At 41.6% G+C, this 24,805-nt stretch overlaps 1 protein-coding gene across 1 annotated transcript in view; it reads left to right on the top strand.

Annotated features, from left to right (window-relative positions):
• The window catches only part of LOC306940738 (disks large-associated protein 2-like), a gene marked incomplete at its 3' end in the record, with an annotated part of 155,918 nt that overhangs the window by 120,306 nt on the left and 10,807 nt on the right, over nucleotides 1–24,805 (top strand). The window contains exon 8 of the mRNA XM_079525897.1: nucleotides 21,610–21,971. Within this exon, the coding sequence (XP_079382023.1) occupies nucleotides 21,610–21,971 (362 nt within the window). The remainder of the gene's footprint in view (nucleotides 1–21,609; nucleotides 21,972–24,805) is intronic.

The raw sequence follows: 24,805 nt of genomic DNA, 5'->3' as shown, positions 1-24,805 counted from the left end.
TTAGCTGGGGGGCGTAGGCTGTACGGTAGGTCTGGTAGGCCACCACTTTATTTAATATTGTCTTAATTTCTATGTCGTTTAATACATTTTTTTCCATACATTTTGTCCCTCTCCATTAACATTTTTCCACTCAGTAAAGTTAATCCCATTCCAAGTTGAAGACACTGTCATAGTTTGTAACGTTACATTTGAATGTCTTCATCTGTTTTGCCACTAAATACAGTGAAATTAAAACATTCTGTACTTGTCAGCTCGCTGCACAGGTAGTGGTTTTAATGATATCCATCCTACATAACCAAATTGAAGTACAATACTTATGTAGATTGCTATCCCATATTTTACTGCCTTGTGTTAACACAATGGCATTTTATCTCGCACTATACTGTATGTTGTAGAGTCAAATGCAACATGAATTACAGTGTTCCATTTAAAACCTCTTCTGCATGGCTTTTTTACCAGTCAGTAGAACATATCTTGGTACCAGAGATGTGTTTGTTACCCTGAACTAAATCCACATTTAATTGGTACTCGGTGGTTATGGTTTGATTTTTGTTTTCTTATTTTATATTTTAATGTTATAATTCAGTTCAGATCTTGGTGTTTTTCTAAGTCACCCTCTTATTTTAACCATTGTATATATTTTCTTTTCTTTAAATGAATAGAAGGGAATAAAACAGCACCACACAATATTATTGTTTCACTATTCCAGATGTTTTGGCATGCAACAAGTCAGGTTATGACGTACATAACAGCTTTTGTTCTACAAACCAGCACAAATCAATGCTGCTTATGGGTGGAACTTGACTCGTGTTGCAATATTCCAGTCTGTAAATGCTGTCGGGATGCCTCTAAATAACTAAGGGTTAATCATTTAGAGCAAAATCCAGTGCAAACTCAGATCTTACAACACCGGACAACCAGGCTGTTCTACTGCTTTCCATTTAATGAGTAAAGTTTCCAAGTACCAGATGCCTGTGGCTTTTCCATCTCTGGATCAAAGTGCACATGCAGTGAAATCATCTGTGATAATTCTGTATAAATGTAACCCTTACCTAAGGGTCCATATTCGGCTCCATTTTTGCACTCTAGTTAATTGAAGATTATACTGTGTTTCATACTGTGGTTTCGCAATTCAAGTATTGGTTTTTAATTAATTGAAGGAAGGAGGAAGAATAAAGTCAGTGAGAGAACACCTCACTGCTACACAGTCACTTCTGGTGACTTGGTCTGGTTCATCAAAATCAAGTTTGATTAACTTACCTGACATAGTCAGATCAGTCTATCACAGGCTGGTAATGGCCAAAAACGAATACGTTTCTATTCAGTGTGGGTTAAAAACGTTCCATTCTGCTACTTTTTTATTTCCAGTCCGTTGATACTATGGGGAAGAAATTATATTTATTTGCGCATGTATTTGGGACCTTGAACTTTTTCAGTGTAAATTCAGCCGCGCATTTTCAATTATCTACATGGAGAAGCAATGTTATGAAAGGGCGTTCCTTGAATTTGTATTTTTCAGGTGTTTCTTTGAGGCCGTTGATTTGTAATGGTTTGTTGTGATATTTCATACATGAAAGATTTATCCACCTTGCATCCATGGGGTCATCACCACTGTATGTATATATGTATGTGGCTATGGACAACATGCTTGTTTACTGTATTTCCAACACCTCTTGCAAAATGGCCTCATGCGGTTGCCTACTCTTAAACATGATCCGCACAATTAGAACTCGCTCCACACCCACTACAAGTCCTGTTACTTGTCCTCTGTCAAGTCATCCATTCATTTCCCACGCATTTACCTTTGCGAGCCAGTGGAGCCACCTACACCAGTTCCCACCTTTGGGGAATAAGGCAATAGTGTTAGAAGGTGAGAGAATCTATTGGTTCATGTTGTTTTTCAGCCAAGGGTTTTATTTGACCATTGCAATCTTTCTCTTTCATGAACATCAAAGAGCTGATCTGATTGGAACATCGCTTTATGTCAGGATATCAATCATTTGGGAAAACATGACACCAGAGTTGGGATTAGATATTTGTAAGCTAAACATTTTTAGGAGTGACCCCAGGATGTGTGGGCCATTTCAGCTCGGACGAGGCTTACTGATCAAGGGATCCATCATTGAAGTGACAATAAGTTGATGCAGCACTGTGAATATTTAGTTTCCATTCCAACAGAGCTCTTTCAGGTTTCAGCAACACACAGAAAACAAATAACAGAAAAATCTAATTCATTATTACTGGTGACCTTCAAAATGTTGCAACTTTTCAGTCTTAGATGTTCCCAAAGTGCTTCTTGTGGGCTGGTCTACAATAACTGTTGGCGTCGTTCCACTCCTTTTTCACTTCTACTGTGCTACATTATTAATAGCATGGAAACTCAATAAGTCAGAGATTCCATGTTTAGCCACAGTGTCAGTTTGACGAGTACAGTGTAAATTGAAGTTTTGCCCGATTGTTAAGAGGATGAGTTGTGACTATATTTAGCTGCTCTAGGCCTCGTCTAATTTATACTTCCTCATGCGACTACTTCTCTTGCCAAAAATAACAGAATTTCAAGAGAGAAATGCAACACATTTTCAGTGAGTGACACAGTCGTACGACAAAGAATAAATTAGTCTGTACCCTCTATGATTCAGAAGTTACTACATTGTCAACTACATCAATGACAATACCTATAATTCTAGATAGACTTAGTCCATTTTAGACTGTCTTCATCAAGACCAAGTCAATAAGCACAAGTTTAGTGATTCTCAAATGTATAACTTATCACAGTTACATTCATAAGCATATTCATGCAGGCGGCATTGCATCCACAACCCCCATTCTCATACACATAGAATGTCAGTCATTCCTCCTCATTAAGTCAAATCACCCTGACTTGAGGAAGAAAGAACAGTGTTTCTCCAGCCTCTGTGCCAATCCACGTCCACATCAATGCCAAGGACGGCCTGTGGCACAATGGAGGGGGGCCAATGGTGAAGAGGCGCTGTCCATCAAAACCTTTGCAGCGGCTTTTGCTGAAATACAGTCTTTGACCACAAGGCAGCAAAGGTTTGACAGGTTTCGTTGAAAAGAGTAAAGCTTAATTAACTAAATAAAAAGAAGAGGTAAATTATATGTTTAAATGGAAAGTGCTGACATGTCAAACGTTCTCACCTAAGCATAAGTTAGGCACATTCTGTATGCCATACTGAAAGCATTAAGATATAGGTCACATTTTACATGAAATTCATTGCATGTGCCATAATTACTTTATGGTTACCTTGGTAACCAGTTCTGAGTTTTTTCTCAACTCTGTGAATACAAGTAATTATAATTATGCTATTGTAATTTGTAACGACATAATTGGCCTACTGTATGTACCAAGCACAGCCATTTCACAGTAAAATGATCATATAACAAAACTTCATGTAAAGTGTGACTATCACAATTACTTATTGTAATTTTGATGCCTAGTTCAAAAGGGATTTCAAAGGACTCTGCCCAAGCAAACACTGACCACATTATTTACACAGAAGTAATGCCCTTGGTCACAGAGAATATTTCCTGAATACAATTTGAAAGATGAGTTGACAAATAATGTACAAGAAAAACATTTACAGGTAGGCCTCTATTTCCAATGTGTGCGTCGACTGACAAAGTCATCACTAAAAACTATTCATAGATGTATGAAGACAAACGGAAAAAGACAGAAAATATGGAGGCATTAATGCCCCTGTGTTGCTGTTTTTTCCCTGTTCAGTAAATGAGGCTCACTCTGAGTTTCTGTACAGTCAAACCTTCAGCGTTAATTTAACCCTGAGAGTGTAGAAATGTAATTGCTTACATTTTGCACCCTCTCAGTTAGAAATGGATAAATGAACACAGTATTGTACTGTGTGTGTTCTAAGTCAATCTCATGTTTATCTGGCCTTCTCCCACAGTAGCTGAGCAGTTTATTGTGTGGCTAATTCAATGTTTGATTTGTCTGTCTGTATCTCTCTTCCCCGTCTTTGTCTGTTCATGATCCATCTTTTATTGGTTTTTCACTCAAACTACATTTGGTTTTTTTGTAGGCTACTGTAAGTTACAAACACCATATTCTTCTCTCTTCTGTTTGTTTCAAATAATGAGTTATATATGTTCCAATTAAATCATGCTTACTATACTTTATCATTTGGGGTCTCACACAACAAGTATTACAGTTCAAGCTAAATAAATGTAAAAAAACGACAACTACTGTATTCATATAGTTATATATTATCCGATTGATTATATGGGGTGGAGGGGAAATAGCTTATATAGCTTTACCCAGCTAATGGCTACTCAGACAGCTACGATGAGCCATTGAGCGAGATACTTGAACTAGAAAATATTTTAATTTGGAATTGTTAAAGATACCAGATGCCCCTGAAGAAACGTTTGATTTGACATTCATAATTATGATTTTATTTAAATTTTTTCCCTCTTATGTCTCTATATGACTTATTGTACCGGTATGTACAGTTGCATAGGGTGCAGCTCCATCTCTTTATCCTGATACCCAGGTTGTGCATGTGTGATTACTGTGTGATTTTACTGTCTGATATGTGTGGGCTCAACTTAAGGTCATGATAACATGGGTGACATGTTCAGGTAGTGCAACGATTGTCAGTACCCTTTCCCAGGAATGTACCTTCCAGCTGACACCAGTGGGGATCATAATCATATATTATATTCACTGTAAAATCCTCAGTGTTAATGTATCAACTTGCAGCTCTGAGAGTGTATTAATGTAACCAGAGTTAATTAACACTAAAGATGTTACAGTGTACTGACTTAGTCCCATTCACGGCCCTCATGAGTGCCTAAAGCAATACGGGGATGAAACTATAGCCTAGGCTGATTTTGTAGTTTGTTTTCCATCTCGGGTATTTACAACTACAGCAGGGTAAAACTCAATTTTTGCCCCTTTTTCTTAAAAGAGAAGTAGCCAATTATATTGGACCTCTTTTTTCTCCCAATTTACTTTTAGTCGTAATTACTCCCCACACATTTCTGTGTTGCCACTGCTTTTGTATCATACTGGCTCACCTGCTATAGTGAGGAGCCCGTACCGGGAGGATATCGCCTCCGTCCTACTCCTGCCATTCAACACCCCCTCCCTCAGCTGAAAGGTGCCATCCCAGCCCATAGGAATACATGCAATGACAAAGATCACCCTCCCCACCAATCGTTTCTCCCCCAAGTAAGGCTCCCTATAGTCTGCGGTGGTTTGAGCTAATGGAAATAATATTGGCAGCGTGTTAGGTTTAGTCGTGTCAATTCACATTGACACGACTAAACCTAACACGCCGCCAATACACTGTTGACTACTCTATGCTTGCAAATTTGCACACCCATGGCTCTGGGCATGCCTAACGTTTATTAATTTAATTCGCTTCAGCTGCGTTGCTTACCAACCTGCCATGTTTATGGTCCACTGTAGTTTTTAAACTGAAAACAAACTACAAAACCAGCCTAGGGTTTCATGCCCTTTGATCCCTTCACCCATTGACACCGACTCACATGTTGGTCCCACATCATGGCCTTTTGCTTCTCCACAGATATACCAGTCAGGTTGATACTATTCCTGCCATATTACACTAGGCAATTCTTGGGCAATATTACCAACTACAGGAAACAAAAGTGAAATAATTTAAATTTGTGCTTTAAAGCCTTTCCTAATGACAGGCATCTCATTTGCAAAGATTTCCAAAAATGCAACTTATTGAGTGACCGGTGTTGTAATCACAGAGTTTCCCTAGGAGTTGCCTTGTGTATCAGTGCCAGTAGAATGTGTGCATAATATATTGTTAATAGCAGTACATAGCTGATGCTGGATGGATCATACAATGATTGTCAAGCAGTGTTTTTCCATAGAGTTTTGTCATGGCGAATAAACCCTGATGAAGCATTTTTAGACTTCAGTATAAACTCATCAGCTTCTCGCCCAATTTAAAGGGAATTGTTTTAGGAATATAAGCACCATTACTCTAGGCTAGATGGCATGTCCAGTCCTATTAAAACACTTTCAACTTAGCGTATAGGCAGAGAATGACAGTAAAACATTTTAAATACCATTTTTTGTTAACAATTTACTGGTGAAAATAGCAGATCGACAAGCTCAAAATGCATCGTGGTTGCGACGGATTGTGAGCTTGTAGATTGGCTATTTTTGGGACCCCCCTTACTGTGACCCATTTTAACGCTTAAAATTCAGCATACCTGTGCCTCTGCCTGTTTACCTGTAGATTTCTGACTCTTAAATATTAAAAAGAAATATCACTTGGGGTGTGAGTTCTGCAACTCTTGGAGTGAGTCAGGGTAGGTACATGAATATGTACTGTATATGGAACAATAATCCACCGAATGCATGCTGCACACATGGTTTAATTGTTTACCATGCTGTATGTCTCACTAACTGCTGTCCTGTTGTCACTTGTAGGGATCCAGTTTCGACTCCCGACGTCGTGCAGTGTAGACCGTTCGCAGCCACCTCCAGGTACAGTGCCATCTTTTCTCATCTTTTCTCCATGCCTTTATATTAGCACCTATAGCAGTGTTGATTTTGTTGATGACAGCTTTGTCTGTCTGTGTGAAAAAACAAACACGATGATTGGCTGAGCAAAGTATATATTGAGGATAAAAAGTGAGGGGAGAAAAGTGAAGACGCCAAAAGTGATTGGCCAGAATGACATTTGTGATAATTTGATTGGCTTAGAAAAACTAAGCTATGATAACTAAAACGAAGACTAAATATGTTACAGATAAAAACTAGACTAAAATGTTAGGGAGGGACTAGTGGAGAAGAGATCCAGTAGAACTAAAAAGCAAGTCATTTTATGTTTGGTTGCGCTCAGGTGTAGATCGACTATTTTCAGCATGCAACCAAGTGTAAAATCAGCCATTACAACGCCATCAAGGCAATGAAACAAACTGTTGATCTACTATAGCCAGAGGGCTATAGAGGGCTCAGACCCAGCTAGCAAAGATTCGCTAAGTGGTGCCGACCCCAGCCTGGGGCTATCGTATCAGGGGCGTTACTCCGCTGTCGTATGATTCCGATAGCCACGCCATCTACATTTAAGTACACTAGACCTGTACGTGCCCGTCGTCCACCGGCCTACTTGAGCACGATGCACCTATCTCTGTATATCCATGCCTGTCATGGAGATCTCTGTATCTGTCTGTCTGCCTGTGTCTAAAGAGTGCAAACTGACTGTGAAAAGTGGACTGGTTAAGTAATCAATTGGCGTGGGGTTGCCATGGCAATCAATTGGCTGAGGCAGAGGCTGGAAATTGCACAGGTGAGGGCACTTAGGCTAATTAGGCCCACATGGCAGAGCCTGACCAGAGTCAGTGCCACTCCCTGTGGAGGTGTGGAAAGCATGTGTCGAATTTGAAGTCGGTGGGGCAAACGCTTCTTGAGTTACGTGCATTACAACCGTACACACACACACATGCACTGCACTGCACTGTGTGCGTGCACTATAAATGTGCCACGAGACGTGGCGCATTTATAGTTAGATTTACATTTTAATGCATAGCTACTCAATGTAGATTAGACTACAGTACATTAGCATCAGATTGTCTTTACTTTTCTAGAAATGATTCTCTACTTTCTCCTCTACTAAACTTGTAAGGACAACAACATTTTAGGATATCACTATGGCACTAGTGCGCTGTCCCAAGTGCACTGTCCCGCTGTTTCCACCAAGAACTTAAATGTACTCTAGAGAGGATAACATGTGTAATGTGTGTGTGTGTGTGTGTGTGTGTGTGTGTGTGTTTTATTTTAAAAACATAAAACACAAACAGAGTGTTAAATTGCTCTATATTCCCATTGCAATCATAGTGTTTGTAAATAGAAAGTTAATAGAAACTACATTTTCCAATGGGAATACCAATTGAAAATAACAAAAATATAATAAAGAATTAGATGACAAAATTGGAACTGAAACACTACAAATGAGCTTCCTCCTGATTGTATGAGACTAGAACAAAAGCGGCCTTTGGTCGTTTAGCTCAGTCGTTCTCAACCTTTTCCGGTGTGTGTGTGTGTGTGTGTGTGTGTGTGTGTGTGTGTGTGTGTGTGTGTGTGTGTGTGTGTGTGTGTGTGTGTGTGTGTGTGTGTGTGTGTGTGTGTGTGTGTGTGTGTGTGTGTGTGTGTGTGTGTGTGTGTGTGTGTGTGTGTGTGTGTGTGTGTGTGTGTGTGTGTGTGTGTGTGTGTGTGTGTGTGTGTGTGTGAAGGCTGTACCCTAGCCATGGTTTTAGGACTCGAACTTCGGCAGGAATTTTCGAGCGAACCTTCGAACCATTCGTTTCTAATTCATTTTAAAAATAACCTTCGAGATCCAAAGTTAGTGGGAGGGCCTCCCAGCAAGCACGGTCAGGACCTGGACGAATCAGTGACGTCTCGATTGGGGCCAGATCAAGTCAAAACAAGACTAGTCAGATCTGGCCCAGAATATCACCTGATTTCAACCAACATAAATTTTACCCACTAAGACGGACGTCCCTGGATGAATCAGAGAGAGTCTGATCGAGGCCAGATCAACTTAATCATAACTAGTCAGATCTGGCCCAGAATAAGCTATATTATTTTAACTGGTGAAGACGTCCTGGAAATGACGTAAAGATCATCCCCATATGGGCTGTGATCTGGCCTTGTCCTGAACGTCACCGGAGTCACTGGAGGACGTCATCATTACGTTATCATGGCGTAATTTGGCTTGCTGGGCTATTTTACAAAAAATGCCACTAATCAAAACAGAATGTCCAATCCACCCCAGATTTTAATAACATGTTGAGGGTGGTTTAATCAATAGAGAGCCAAAAGCAATTCCATTTTCATCCATAGGGGGAACCGCAAATGCACAAAATGTAAACATTTGTTGCAAAAACATTATTTTTGGGGATAAATCCGCTCCAAATTACTACATGATCACAGGGGTGACTTGACATTGTAATGGGCTAGTAAAATCAGTGGGAGGGGCCTATATTTCCATCTGTGCCATCGAGGCAACCACACTTTGCATCTAGACACGGGTTCACGTTTAAGCCACCCCCTCTCCATGACCCCTCCCTACGCAGTCCGTCCCACCCAGGCATATGTTGTAATGTAGTGCATGGTTCATGGCTGTCATGGAATACATATAGTTGTCATGGAGTGGTGGGTTATGTCACTGTACTGACCGTTATGTCACGGTGTGACTCATCACAGCTCTGTTGCCTGGCTGGGAACAGGTGCTGAAGATTTGACAGATTGGTTAGGGTATTTAAAGACTGATAAATCAAAGTAATTTGTCTGTGCTGCAAATTCTTGGGAAAAAAGGTAAAAAACAGTGTGGGGGAAAGGTGAGATGGGGACCGAGGTAGCTGCTGAACGAGCCATGAACTGAAATGCTATATACCTCCCCCTGCTTAAACTAACCTAAAGTGGTAGTTGTTAGTTAGAAAGGGACACCAGTCCCTTTCCCTTAAAGATAAGTGGACACTTTAGCGATCATGGCCAAATCAAGGCTTTCAAACGGTTGGACAGAAGTGCTGAGACAGAGCTACAGTACTGTATGCACTCTGCAGTTAACAGACTCAAGGAGGACATCTGTTGTCCAATGAACAACATTGCATTGCATTTGTTTTACCCCACTCCCCATGAGCTTCAATGGCAAATGGTGATTCCTTTTGTCTAAACATTACCATGTTAACACTAGCGCGTCGGAGCGGTCAGGCTGACCGATTTTGACATTTTGAAGTGGATTTTCTTTGCCCATGAAGTCCTGAGAAAGTTCCCCTTGCATGACTTTTTCTAAATGTTCGATTCAAACCATCTCTGTTTTTTTTCCATTTGAAACGTTTTGGAAATATGATTTTAGACATAATTCTACTAAAATGTCTGCTCTTTTTCGGTCCGTGGGACCGCTCTTAGAGCCCTCACCCTTTCTCCCCCACAAGCAGTGCTGTTCACACCTCCCTCCCGGCTGGAGACGGGCATTGTTCAAGCTAATGTGTCATTTGCATTCCAACTATACTTCCACATGTAGGCAAACTTACATTACGAATGTAAGTTTGTTGTTTTAGATGTTATATTTGTTATATGCGGTTTGCAGAAATAACGATGTCTGACTTTATTTCTCGAAACGGAAAAAAAAAATATGGTGAAATATGGTGTGTTGACTGACTGGCGTATTGTTTCAACCAAACGCATAGCTCAATAGATATAAATACATGTTGACTATACACGCCATCTTTATAGCATAATTATGTTAGGTGGCGATGATAAAAATGAATCAATTATCCTGGAATAATAAAGTTTATAGCATGGTCTGTTTGACCCAACCGACATTAGAATGCTCGCCGATGCGCGAATCAGCGCGATGCCAAATAAAAATGACAGTGTTTGAAATCAGTCCAAGCCGACGTCCCGAACTTCTAAATGTTTTGTCAGTCAGAAGAACAGTTCTGTCCGTCCTTCTTTGTGTGTAAACTATAGGGAATAGGGAAGGCAATCAAATACTGTGTTCATACTGATTGAATAATACAGATGAATTATTATGCTAAAGTCAAAGGACGGCCATAAGGTTATCAAGAGTGATGGGATAGTGGCTATGACATGGGAACGGAACGTGAAGAAAGTTATTTTCTTGTGGTTGCATGATGCATGTAGATCAGGGGTGGGCAGTATTTCTATCAAGGGGACTATACTGACTTTGATAAAGAGAGTGAAGGGCCACACATTGGACTATTTTTTGATTGAAACTGGAAACATTATTCCCTATTTTCCGCAGCGTCTATGAATCTTATTAGGCTCTTTTATTTTTTAAATCTCTAATCATTTGAACTACTTTCAGTGGTATTTGGGAGAGACTCACTTAATTTTCATTAAGACAGATTATCCACACCTGACTGACGGACAGGTTTTGCAGATTTTCATAGTAATCTGCGACCTGCGGTCGCGATAAAAGGAAAAACCTGAATAACTTTGGAAAAACACATCGAATGTAGATGCCTTGACCTCAATTGTGGATCAAGATAGCAAATATAGCTCAGTCACTATGCAAGGGTGTTTGTTATTTAAGGCATTGCTTCAGTCATAATGCATGGCTATAGTGTTTCAATAGGAACATTGACTAACGTGACATCTGCATTTGGATCTATGGGAAAGGCGTGATTGTGAGGGAAAACAGAAGAAGAACAAGTGATGCAAGACTGGCTCAGATGCAATTATGCAATATAATGCCCTGCAAGGATTTAACATTGCATTAGTCCTCACCTTACGCATACTGTAGACCAGTGTTTCCCAACCTTTTTTGTCCCAGGGCACACTTTTCATAGCCTAAAAATCTCAGGGCACACCTAGATATACGATCTATATACATATACATACATATGTGTATGTATATATATATATATATATATATATATATATATATATATATATACAGTGTTGGGAAAGTTCATTTATTTTAGACTTTATTGAATAAAAAAACCTTGGGGGATTAATAAAGTGACAACTTTTACAATATCTCCATTACCATTATCCAAATTAATTCCTTATTATATATTTTTTTGGAGAAAAAAATAGCTCATATGCAATGTGAAATGCCACCTAATTCTTAATCCTTTTCCTTGTCTTTATTATGGGCCAACTTGTGAAAGCTGCATGCTTTTATTGTGAAGGGTCTCAGTTCTCACAGCCTGCATATTTCCACGTGCTGAAAATAGCTGATCGACAAGCTCACAACACGTTGCGTCCGCAACGCGTTGTGAGCTTGTAAATCAGCCATTTTCAGCATGGAACACGTGTACGACGAAGAATAAATCAGGCATCACTGCGCTTCTGTGGAGGATTTTGTTCGCCGAACGAGGCGATCATGTATGGACACTTGGACAGCTATTTTTCGTGGCACATTATGTTTAATCACAACAACGTCACGTTTACTTTACCTCCTCAGTGTTTGGGTCGGGACATGTAGGACTGTATGTTTCTGCTGTCTACGTGCGCTCCAGTCTTACTGGAGGGGGCGAAATGTAGCGTCTTCTGGATGCATCTCTTTAGCATTAACATTTCAATGGCCGAGGGTCGTTAGAGTCTATTGTTCCGTTGTTGTTATCGCACGTCTAATGGTTATACGTGTGACAACAACAACGGTTGCTTTCGGGGGAGGGTTAGTGTTATTTTCGGTCAAATCAGGCGGCACACCTGGACACATCAAACGGCACAGTAAAGTGCCACGGCACACAGGTTGGTAAACACTGCTGTAGACTCTACAGTATGCGAAGTACCATTATTTACAGTGTAGAGTCTAAAATAATGGTACTTCCTAAAAAAAAAGAGAGCACTTTTTCATGCAGAATAGAAATGTAACTTGAACAAAAAGTGATTTCTAATGTTCCAGAAAGTAACCATTATGATTCAAATCAGAAAAACGCAATCCAGGCGGAGGTAAGGGGAGAGTTTCAGAACACAGGTAATGTTAAACAGGGTTTTATTAAGCTCAGGGCAGACAATGTATTGGGCTGAAGCTAACAGTTTCTTCCTGGACTGGCCTGGAGCATTTCCACTAATGGGGGAGAAAGGTTCCCAACTGCCTATTAAAACAGAGGAAGAGTGGTTAGGCTTTCAGGCAGGCATGTTGTCGGTCCAACTTTAAGGACCTTGCCTTAGTGCTATTTAGTTGGTGTTCAGGCTGTTACCCAGTATATGGGACGCACAGCATGACTTACCTGCTAATTCTCCATGGTCTCCCAACCAACCAGACTTTGGCTCACCCCTCACAGCTTACTTGTACTGAGCTATTTGCTGGCAGCAGCTGTGCTGCAGGTCCATCTGCCCATTGGTTTCTGGGCGTGAATGTGGGAAATACATGCATCAAATGATCTGACCTAGTTTTGCCTGTCTGTGTGGTGCAGACATGCCGAGTGTTCTTGTGGTTGACTGCTAGCAGGATTCTTCCTTCCTGCAGGGATGCAAGATTGCTTAAAGAAATGTCTATTTCATCCCAATAGATTTAGAAATATCCTCTGTTATTCCTCCTTCCCCTCACGTCATCTCACTCTCATTCGCCCCTACAAATTGATATATGCGAAATGGAAAACTAATTCACGAGCACAGTATGCGAGTAAATATTACAACCTATTAAACATAATCTTATTCAACCCAAAGTAAACTTTCTTTAAATTATAATCCTGACCCCACCCAGCCCCTTAGCCACTTTCCCGTCCTCGCCCCCTGTAGAGAATTCTGAGTCAAAGTTGAATTTGCATATCCCCTGCAGGCCCATCAGGTTACAAGCCTACAGCGGTGGTCCAAGTTTGTTCCTCTCCGCACTTACTGTACAATAAAAGAAACAACTCACCCTCTTATCATGTAAAACCCATGTTCCGAAACATCCAATTTCAGTAAGTAGTTCCTCCTCTCTGCATGGAGCTGTTCCACTTCACCTGGTGGCCTAGAATGCACCCACCAGGCCCTCCATGCAACATTAGACTTGTGATATAAACTCCTACAATTGTATAAAGGTGGTGCAGTTTGTGTACTTGTATCATGAATTTATCAAATAAGTTTAATCTAATCAAAAAAGTTCCACAGCAGTAACACAAACCTTGTGAAACTTTATCAAATGTCAATTTAAACTCCATTCAGTTAACTTGGACAGTAGGAAAGAAATTAACTGTTTCTTGTATGAGGGTGGCATTTCTCTCTCTGATATCAACATTTTGGTTGTTCGTAGTAGTTTGACTGATTGATTAAAAATGTTATTAACAGATTGCAGAATGGGTACAGTTCAAGGAAGGTACAGGTCAATACAAAACGCAACGCAACGCAACACAACACAACACAACACAACACATAGCTACAGTTTCTGCCCAGGCATGGAGCTGAACAAGCCCCCAGAATGGCTGTCCAATGTTGAAGCCCCCGAGATGTAGTGGTCAAAGCTGGAACTGCAGGTGGGCGTTTTTTGTCCGTGCATTTACCACGAGTAAACCCTGCGCACCTGGGGTTTATTATGGAGCACTTAGGGCCAGCGTTGAAGCGATGAGCCCTACTGGTCAGAGCTGGGACTGAAGGCGGGCCTGTGCATTTATGACGAGGAAACCCTGTGCAGCTGGAGTTTAACATTGAGTACTTCAGCATTTTGTGTCCAAATCGAAAAAATGCGGAAGTAGAGCGTTCTTTCGGATCTTTCAAACGCCACTGAGCAACTTCCATTGAAATGAACAGTGGGGGCTGCGGGGCTGTCCGACACTATAACTCTATGAACTGAACTCCACACTCCCAACCATTGTACCATGCTGCAATATAGACCAAGATTTTGTCGCTGCCCATTATACTGAAATCTAACCTCAATCGCTGCACTGTCCAGAGTTCTGAAATCTTGACCCAGTCACTCTTAGCCTGGCATGGCCAGACTAATATCACTGCGTAATCAATAGTCTGGAACTTCGATGTGGAAGATTTATTTCCATGGGGTGGTTACAAACAGATTCCAACCTCACAGCAAAAAAGTCTCACTTTGATTAGTGGGCTCTGATTAGTGAGTAAAATGTGAGGAGTGCCAGACCAATCTCCCAGGGATTTCTTTCCCCTACTGTGGCAGATTCGTCTGGTTTCCAGGCTAAAGTCACACTACCAAGTTGCAGTTGCTGTCCATGGTGCTGAAATATCAACTCAGCAGCTGTATGCTCTCCAATGTCCTGAAATCTCAAGCCACTTTACCACGCTGCAGTCACTGTCCATGGTGCTGAAACTGCAACTTTACCATGATATGGGTATCTGGATGCTAATGCTGCGTTCACACGGCCAGATACAAAGATAGGGCCTCATTTATCAACGTGATTTACACCAAAAAATTGCCGTACGGCGAGATCACTGCAATTTTCATCATTTATCATTCCAGCGTGACTTTGGACTGTGACGTATGCCACGCCAAAACTCACGTCTGGTCGGCAGCTGTCGTAAGCTTTGTCTGCACCCGTATTTTCTGACGTAGACAAGCGGAGCAGGCAGCATTGTCTAACCAGCTGACAGGTATCTAAACATATGTACTCACTCCTAAAATGTATAGTAATGAAACTAATAAATAATACATATGAAAATATATATATTTTATTTTGTCATATGAAATTTGTAGGATATTTCCAACTGTACAAGCAATTAAAATTGCGCAATTAAAAACAATATAACATGTTTACAATGTTATATGCATAATCAAACAGTGCTTTACTGGTTCTGTTAAAACATATGCGAGCGCATAATGTGTGAGATGTCTTTGACCACGGGACCACAGCGGATCAGAGGCCTATATAATCCCTGTGATAATAAAACATTTAGATTTTGGCATACATGGACATCCACGCCTACTTTATTTCTAAGTGACAATGACAAGCAAGCATATAGCCTGCCTATTTGCAATGGTATAGGCTAAGTTAGGTGCTAATTCACCCATTTAAATAAGTGCTTTAACAGTCATCCACATAAATTGCATATCTGGATCATCAGACCTAGGCTGAGCGCTTATGCGACTCGGGAGAGCATTTTCGGGAGTCGGGACCAGCAGGCGGCTGTGCCGCTGTTTAAATCTTTTCATGGAGGTCTCCAAACTTATATACAGTACGTCCTCTGGATTTATGTACAACCTGCGTTAAGGATAGAAGGATAGAAACCACACGCTCCAAACCTGTGCAGCAGTGCAGGTGATATTGTCTTAACGCTGTGGATTTATTTGGGCCAGCGGGAGATCTGAGATCTAGGTTAGGATCGGCTGTGTAGGATAACTTTATTTATTTATTTATTTTATTTAAACATGTTGTCTTTTTCAGCCTTTATTGATAGGTTGAAAGTAGACTGACAGGAAATGGGGAGAGAGATGCCCCCTCATCTCTAGACACGTGGAAAAGGCCGTCGGGATCGGGAGCCGAACCCACGGCACGCCAGGCCGGCTCAGCAGCCTAGGTGCCCAGACGGTTGAGCTAAACGTCCAGACTTTATAGGATCACTTGATTTATAGGATCACTTGATGATGTCATGTTGACGTGGGCGTATGCCAAAACCATGTTCGAAATTAAGGCAGAATATACACTCCATTGATAATGATGCCCATACAGATACAAAGCTGCAAAAAAGTTGAGCTAGTGTATATAAACCCTCAATTATTACAATACATTACATTTGGCCTTGGTCTGTGTTTTCTTCCACTACACCAAACCTCTTCACCGAAAATAGTCGATCTACAAGCTGCAGATCTGCTATTGTCTGTGAATGCTGTGAATCTTTACTTCTAATATTTTTTGTTTAGAGCTTTAGAGCACAGTGCCACTTTTCTCCAGTTCATATTTTTGTATAGTTTATTTAGTTAGCACAGTACTTTTTGGTTTACTTACGGCATTTATTGCATCATTTTTGCTATTAATCCGTTTTCTTGAATTGATAATACTTTTCAAAATAGTAGTGCAGTTGGCCCATCAGATCAGTGGCACTCTTGGTTGTCCACTGATGTGCTAGAGCAGCGCCTCTTGTGACTGTAAAGTCCCACGTGGGAGTGGCAGTCCTTTCTGGCGTCTTCCCTTTTCTCCTGATGTGCAACAACGTTCAGCTGGAATCTGCACAGCTCGTTGTTGACGAGAGCTGTCTTGTGGACTTGCTGGAGGATATCCTCTGAGAGACTTAGGTGTCATGATTGATATGTTCCATATCCCCATGTTGTGTCTAAGAACAGGTCTCCCCTAAGTCCATGAAAGGTAATACAATACATATAGTATTGGGAAAACCTTTAGTTATGTATTCCTCCCCACACACATTTCTGTGTTGTCACTGCTGTTGTATCCCACTGACTCACCTGCCAGTGAGGAGCCCCCACTGAGAGGACATAAATCCTTTGTCCTACTCCTCCCACCCAACACTCCCTACTGACAGGCGTTGCCCTAGCCCATAGAATTATGTGCAGTAACAACTATCACCCTCCCCGCCCGCTTCCCTCCCCTGAAGACAGGCCAATTGTGTTTGTGTAGACGCTGGACAAAGCCGGTTGCACCACGGTAGATTCGAACCCAGTATAACAGTATTTCTTATTGCTGTCAATCACCTCACCAGCATTTTGTGTAGAGGGTATACAGTACATAATGTCTGTGAGTGTGAACGTACACACTGTTATGCATTGTTGTTGTTGTTTGCTTGAGGGAGGGATCACCTTGATGTAATAAACAAGGTTGCATTCAATATTCAGCTGAATATAGCCTAACGTTACTGGATCATCTGGATGGGCAAATGGATGAGTTGCTATTGTGGTCTCATCCTACACAACTTATTTGAGAGAATGTCTGTTTTTGTCATAGCAATGATTCATGCATGGTCTTTCTTTCTTTTCCTCAGTGACTCATGCAGCAAATTTAGACTGCAACAAATGATTGCCATAGCAAGTGATGTAATCCGGTCTGAACATTCGATTTTTACGTTTTAAAACAGGGCTGTGTTCCCCTATGGGCAGAAGTGAAAATATTTGTGTAGGTGCGCTCAAGGCCCTTCAACATGCAATTTAGATTTAGGGTTGTGTGAATAGAGCATTCATGATATGGCGTTTTTGAAAGCCACAGGCACAATTTATGGAAGCCAATTACAGGCAAACGGTATGGTAATTCAATGTCACATGACACATGATAACCTTCCTTCAAAAGTCACATTGATCATTTGGGGATTAAGCCTATGGGCAGGGCTGCACATAACTATTTTGGGCTAGTTCTCAAAGGAGCACCTGGAGATGTGGCTTGGTACGCACGGGGGGGGGGGGGGGGGGGGGGGGTATTACGTATTATTATTGAAAGTTCGTAGCGGTCGACAGTACTTGCGCACTCTGCTTGCGCACTAGTAGGCCAACTAGTAACTACAACAGGGTTAGCGAATGGAATCAAAACCACTTTTCCTTTCAGTTTCATAAACTGTATTGGGAGCTTGTTTACAACCGAAACGGACTTCCTCTGTCTGACTTACGTCACACTGCCACTCAAGTGATTACTGGCCAATCACAGTGCATCTTTTCCAATTTACAATTTACAATTTACAATTTAGGCATTTAGCAGACACTCTTAATCCAGAGCGACTTACATTAAGCAATAACAAAAGCATGGCATACATCACATATATAAAAAGTAATTATCATGAATCATGCGTAAACTAAGAATGTAACAGTGGAGTATCTATGTAAACTATACATACTATACTATATAATATATTATACATGTGTACTATAAAGTGCTATGACTACATAAAGTGCAATTCTAGAGCTGTCTACGTAACAAGCTATAAGTCTGTTTAAAATACTATCTAAGTCTACATAATGTGCTATCTAAGGGGCTAGGCTAGGGCAAGTGCTACGGGCCATGGTGGAGTCTGAAGAGGTGGGTTTTCAGACTACGGCGGAAGATTGGGAGTGAGGCTGCAGTTCTGACTGTGATGGGAAGTGCATTCCATAGTTTTGGAGCCAGAAGGGAGAAGAGTTTGGGACGTGTGGAGCGTTGTCCCGGCGTTTTTAGTGAAGGTACCTCCAGCTTCCCTGCGTTGGCTGATCTGAGTGCGCGGGAGGGTTTGTAGGGTACGATCATACTTGTGAGATATGGGGGAGCCATGCCTTTGGTTGCTTTGAATGCCAGCATCAGAGTTTTGTATTCTGTGCGGGCAGCGACCGGGAGCCAATGGAGGGAGCGGAGAAGGGGGGAGACGTGTGAGAATTTTGGCTGGTTGAAGACCAAGCGGGCTGCGGCATTTTGGATCAGTTGGAGGGGCTTAAGTGCACATGCCGGTAGGCCAGTAAGGAGGGAGTTACAATAGTCAAGTTTTGACAAGACTGTTGTCTGGATTAGGAGCTGGGCTGACTCCTGGGTGAGGAGGACTTTTCCGGGACTTACAGACCCGAACATGCACTTTGTGACGCACGCTCATGCTTCCGTGGTGCTTCGCAAAGAATCTCAGGAAAGTTTTGCCCTCCCTTGAGCACATACGCTCCAGAGCCGGAAAGGGCGCCTACGTTTATATGTCTATGCATTTGAGTGCCTGGCTGTATGCAGCGGAATGTTCTGTCAGGATTCTCTAAATTCCTGTATCAGCTGTTGGTACAGCATGTACGCAAAAGCACCTCGCATGGCCCGGACGGTTAGCTCAACCGTTTGGGCACCTAGGCTGCTGAGCCAGCCTGACGGCGTGCCGCGGGTTCGACTCCCGATCCCGACGGCCTTTGCCGCATGTCTTCCCCCCCATCTCTCCCCATTTCCTGTCAATCTACTTTCAACTTATCAATAAAGGCGCCTCGCATGCCTTTGGTCTGCCGCGCCTCAAACATTTTGACGACCCATGCACACTGGCGCACCTGTTATGTGCAGCCCTGTGCAATGGGCCTTGTGTATATAGCAATGTTACAGTTAAGGCTCCAATTAGGATCATATATGTGACCAGATTTGACTGAGAGCCTGCCATCGTGCAAATTCCAGCTTTTCACCAGAGGAGATTTTTTTCCTTTTTTTTCCAAAATGAGTTAATAGCACAGGCAGACTCTGCACATACTAGAGCATGTCTCAAATAAGTGTCAGAGCTGAAACTGACATGTAAATATGAAATACATGCTTAAACATGTAGCTAGGTGTAATGTTAGAGACCACAGAAGTGAACCTTTCAAGCCTGTTTTCTCAACTCGCTGTTTTCTGCAAGACATTACTCTATAAGCCATATCTCCAAAACTGGTGGGTCAAACTGAACAACCAATATGTCAATTTGAAGCTATGATTCCGAAAATTCAAAAAAATCCAATGGCAGTCCCTCAGTCAAATTTTGTCACATATTTTGAACAATCTAAACCAGCACGATGCCCTGAGGGCGAGAAGGGCGAGGTCGCCATATATGGGGCTGACCTAAACTGTTAGAAACATTATGATGGCCTAGGGGTGCCAAGGAGCACTACAAAAAAATGCAGGGGAGACGCAGTTTACCAAAGAAAATAGAATGTATTAAATAATCAAAATAAGTAATAGGATAAATCATGAACGAACAGATGAGGTGTGGAAGTCAGTAGTCACTGTCAGTAGTGTAATGTATGCATGAGTGAAATGTGTGTGGCGGGTGCGTGTTGCATGTATTAACAGAAATGTTGAATAAGGTGGGTGAGGTGCAAAAGCCAAATGAACAGAAGAACAGAACTGGGAAAGGACTGGGAAGCTTTTAAAGGGCGTTGGCACCCGGCCCAGGTGCCCGCCAATTAGGCTGATCATCATCATCATCATCATCAACTCTGCTCCCCAATCCTATTGGAACCAAAGAGAAGGGAAATTACTACAGGGCAAAACAAACATACAGAAAATTGGCCAAACGTCCTTTAAAACTGTATTTTCACTTAATTGTTATGTTCTACAGTATGGGTTTAATCATTTTCACATTTGAATAAGATCATCAGTGGTTACTGTTGTGTTTATGTAGCGCACTTCTCCGAAGTGCATAACATTCACACACACCAACGGCAGAGGCAATCATGCAAAGCACCAACCTGCTCATCAGGAGCGGTTATGGGTTAAGGGTGCTTCGACACTAAACAAGGAGGACACTTTACCTCCTGAGTCACTGTCAATATATGGCAGCTCTGGAATACAAATTCAAGCCTTACTGTATATCAGGGGGCATAATATACTCCAATGCTTTGTCAGTAGAATTTTAATTTAATGATTTGATAGGCTATTCACTTTCTTTATTTTTTTGTACATTTGGGACTGACATAATCCAAATCCATCATCATCATCAAAACCTGGTTACATAAAAAGCAATACTACAGCTAAAAGACATATTGTGCTGGCTTAAAGTATCATAATCAGCTTTGTTGTCACATCACACGATTACAGGTTTAAAAGTAATGGAGCATATCCAGCATGTAAAAATACCAATAGCCTAAGTAGCCTGTAAAAGCACAGTGTTATGTGAAAAAACTAACAAACATGTTAAAGTAGACTTTCTTCTGTGTTGTCAGACTAGTATCACTCCACGTATTTGTTATTGTGCAACCTGTCATAGTGCCATGGGAGTTAAAGGTCCCATAACATAAAACTTAACTTTTATTAGTTAGTTTTCATATATTTTGGGGCTCTGTAGTTCGGGGGCTCTGTAGTTCTACCAGACGAAAAAAGTTTGTGGTCTGAAAATTTCTTAAAATGTGTAGTTTACTTGAACAGGCTGTTTGATTTGCTGCCCATTATTGTCTCCGCCTGGCTGAAGGCGTGGCCGAGGCTGTTTTGCACCCTGTCCATCTGTCCGTGTATCCGTCCGTGCGTGTGTACACTGTACAGTATGTCCGTCTGTCTGTCAGCGAGCAGCTAATCTCCGGCACCGTTGGCCCGATCAACGTGAAACTGTGCACGCACACACTCCCTCTTCTACAAATTCACATCAGCCTGTTTTTTTATTTTTATTTTTTTGCAAAACACATTTTTAGATATTCTCATAGAGATTTTTTCCCAAAGAAATCAGTACACAATATCTCTATAGTCATGTGATCATAGCATCTGCTATTTTTCAAAACATAGCAGATGCTTAAAATGGCTCCCTTCTCTCAACCCGCTTTCGCCCTACTACAGCAATGTCATACACGCCCGGTTATAAGAAGTCGACCCCTCCTCCCGTGCCGCCACGGACAGCCACCAAGCCTCTCATCTCCGTGACGGCCCAAAGCAGTACCGAGTCCACCCAGGATGCCTACCAGGAGGGCAGGCACCAACGGAGTGGCCTGTGGACCACGGATAGCCTCGGCCGGGCCATCTACAACTCCACAGACAGCCTGGACAGCACCAAGGCTGTCACGCTGGCCATGGAGTCTGCAGCGGCCAATCGGCTGACGTCCATGGGCAGCCACACCTCCGTGCAGACCTGTGACAAGGCTGTGTTGGTGTCCAAGGCCGAGGAGTACCTCAAAACGCCACGCTCCTCCATTGGAATACAGGTAACTACAGTAACTTACGACATTTTTTTATGTTAATTTAACGCATTGCTTTCTGAGCATTTCACGTATCGTCTTGCAGATCTGCTACTTTTGACACTTTTGTGTCACGCTGTTGTATGATCAAAAAGGGCATTAATTTATGAAAAAACACAAAAATGTAGAATATGGAGAGGTTTTCCCGACAGAGATGAATGACAGAGAAAAATACATAAAATTCTACGTGTTAGAATAGAAAAATAGAGTCAGCACACTGGATCATGCTCCAGTTAGTAAGATTACCACCAAGGTAAGGTTTTGAGCGATAAACATGTCACAAAATAAAAGAACACAACAGTCTGTGGCATTGACTGAGACCTTAAAACCGGGAAAGCATCGTTGTGTCATTTCAGATTTTCTTTTTGCGTTGGCTATTCAAGAATACCCTTTTTACAGCTGCTATTTTTGAACTATTTTGTCACTCCAACATGACTTTGTGTTCTTGTGTCTATTCCTTATTATTCCGCCCCCCTGTGACGTCATGTGGGTCAATACATCATCATCAGACATCCACACACGTCATCATCAAGGCACCGCTCACTTCACACTGGGTGTGATTTTTGTAAATCTTGAAAGTGTGACTGATTAACTACTGATTTAGAAATTAGAAGGCATTTCTAGAATCAGCCTCAGTTCTTAACCCTTAGAAGATGAAAGACGCCAATTGGCGTCTTCATCAGAATTCCGTAAATGATCAATGACGCCAATTGGCGTCTTCACAGTTTTTGATGAATCTAAACATATTAATATGCTCCGAAGCGCTGTTTAAATTCCTGAGCTTATATTCCAACTACATTACCCAGAAAACCCGTGTCACGTGACACACGTGTACGTGTTGCCATTGGAAGCTGGTCCCACCCCCTGTAAACAGTGGGGGCAGAGGGAGTCTTCATAGTTTTCATTGTTTTGCCTGTTTGCCGTCTCGCCCGAGCGATTTTCTAGCAGAAAAAGTTGAAAGCAGTACTATTTATTTGAGCGAGTTTTGTGGTAGTAGTATTGATCCATACGCGTCCCAGTCGCCTTCTCCAGGCGGAGTAGCCCTGGTCCAGTGCTTACAGCGAGACTCGCTGCTCCCTCCCTCCTTTTTTCATTGTCTCCCCATCGTCGTCCGATGAGCTATACCGGGAAACCATTGAAGAAGACGATCAACCCGGAATGTTTTGAGGTAATCTTATTGTAGAAAATGCCCTTCTATAGTGATCAGAAATCATAAGATGATCGCTACAAATAGATGCTTGGATAATTACTACTACTAGTCAGATCATGACGCCAGAATGACTCACCACGATGGCCCCCAGCCATTAGCCAGCACCGAAGGTGCTGGCTAATGGTGTTGGTCGGTGCATTGGTGCTGGCTAAGGGCTGGAGGGGGGGGTTGGTGTCGATCGGTGCAGTACAAATGTATCGTAGCAGGCATGCACGCATGGCAGTACAAGTATTTTATATTGTAGCGTGCCTTATAGGCGATCTGATCTTTAGAGTAATGTTCGCTCCTTTTATTTACTGTCTACAAAGACGGAGAACAAACATGCATCGTTTACTGAAGCAACGCGTGGTTATGATGACGTTGCTACAAGGATCGGAGGGGGGACGGGGAGTGAAGCTAACAGTAGCGTATTATATAAGATCTGTATGACGTTTCATTGACGTCTGAGCTTGCATGATAATTGCATTCATTGTATATTGTATACAATCATGATTGTACATTGTTTAGTGTGTCTCCGTGTGATGATGATGATGACGATGATGTCAGATAGCCTACGTCCCCCCCCCCCCCCCCAACTGGCTATTGGCCGGGCTGACTACAGCTAAATGTTTATTTTTATATATTTAGAACTGGCATCGGAGGAGGAGGATGATGATGATGATGATGATGATGAAGACGAAGAGTCAAGACTGCGATGGAGTTCTCCGACACTGAACCGGATGCATTCATTCATTTCAGTTGTTGTTTTTTTTTAAATTTAGCCTACACACACACACACCGTCAAGAACAACTGGAATGCAGTGGTTTGGGGACACTGGGGAGTTTGGGGACAACTGTTTTGTATGTAGGCCTATTTATTTTCTGTAATATTTATTATAATTGTATTATGTTAGTAGTCATAAAAAATAAAAGACAAGCTTTTACAATGAGTTAGACCTGTCATGGCTATTTTGTTCACTAGTCTGAGGTTTATGGTTTGACTAAGCGAGTTTCAACTGTGATTTACTCTGTAACGGTAGATGGTAAGAACCCAATTTTTTTGTTATAATACAGTATACATTCAAGTCTATATTTTGATACATATCATGGGCACAAAGTCATATCAAAACAATGTCCTTGGATGAGTTTTTTATCAAAACTGTTTCTTCACAACAGGTTTTTGAGATACATGCATGAATAGACACGGTACTGGTAAGACTATGTAAACATGGTATATATCAAAATGTGCGTTAGAATGTCTAATTTTACCCCAAAAAAGAATTGAGTTTATATGATGTTCCATTTCAGAGCTAGGGGGACTTTTAGCTGGATAGGTCAGATTGATCATGACTGACCATGCTATTTATAGATGGCAAAATATCTACAGTGGTACATGTGAGAAACTTTTTATTTTATTTTAATTGAACTAGACAACTCACCCTTTAAAATGAGATATTGCATGGCTATGTACGCCCAGCAGAAAAAAAGTTATTTAGAAAATAAAACTTCAACCGGTCATAACTTTTTTTGTTGTCCTAGAAACACTACCCAGTGTAAATGCAGGCTCTTTTAAATGGCTTCCAACACCACAACTAAACATTTTATCAACTCA

This window comes from Electrona antarctica (assembly GCF_951216825.1).
Source record: "Electrona antarctica genome assembly, chromosome: 17".
In the NCBI taxonomy this organism is placed as follows: Eukaryota; Metazoa; Chordata; class Actinopteri; order Myctophiformes; family Myctophidae; genus Electrona; species Electrona antarctica.
This window is presented reverse-complemented; position numbering and strand designations above follow the sequence as displayed.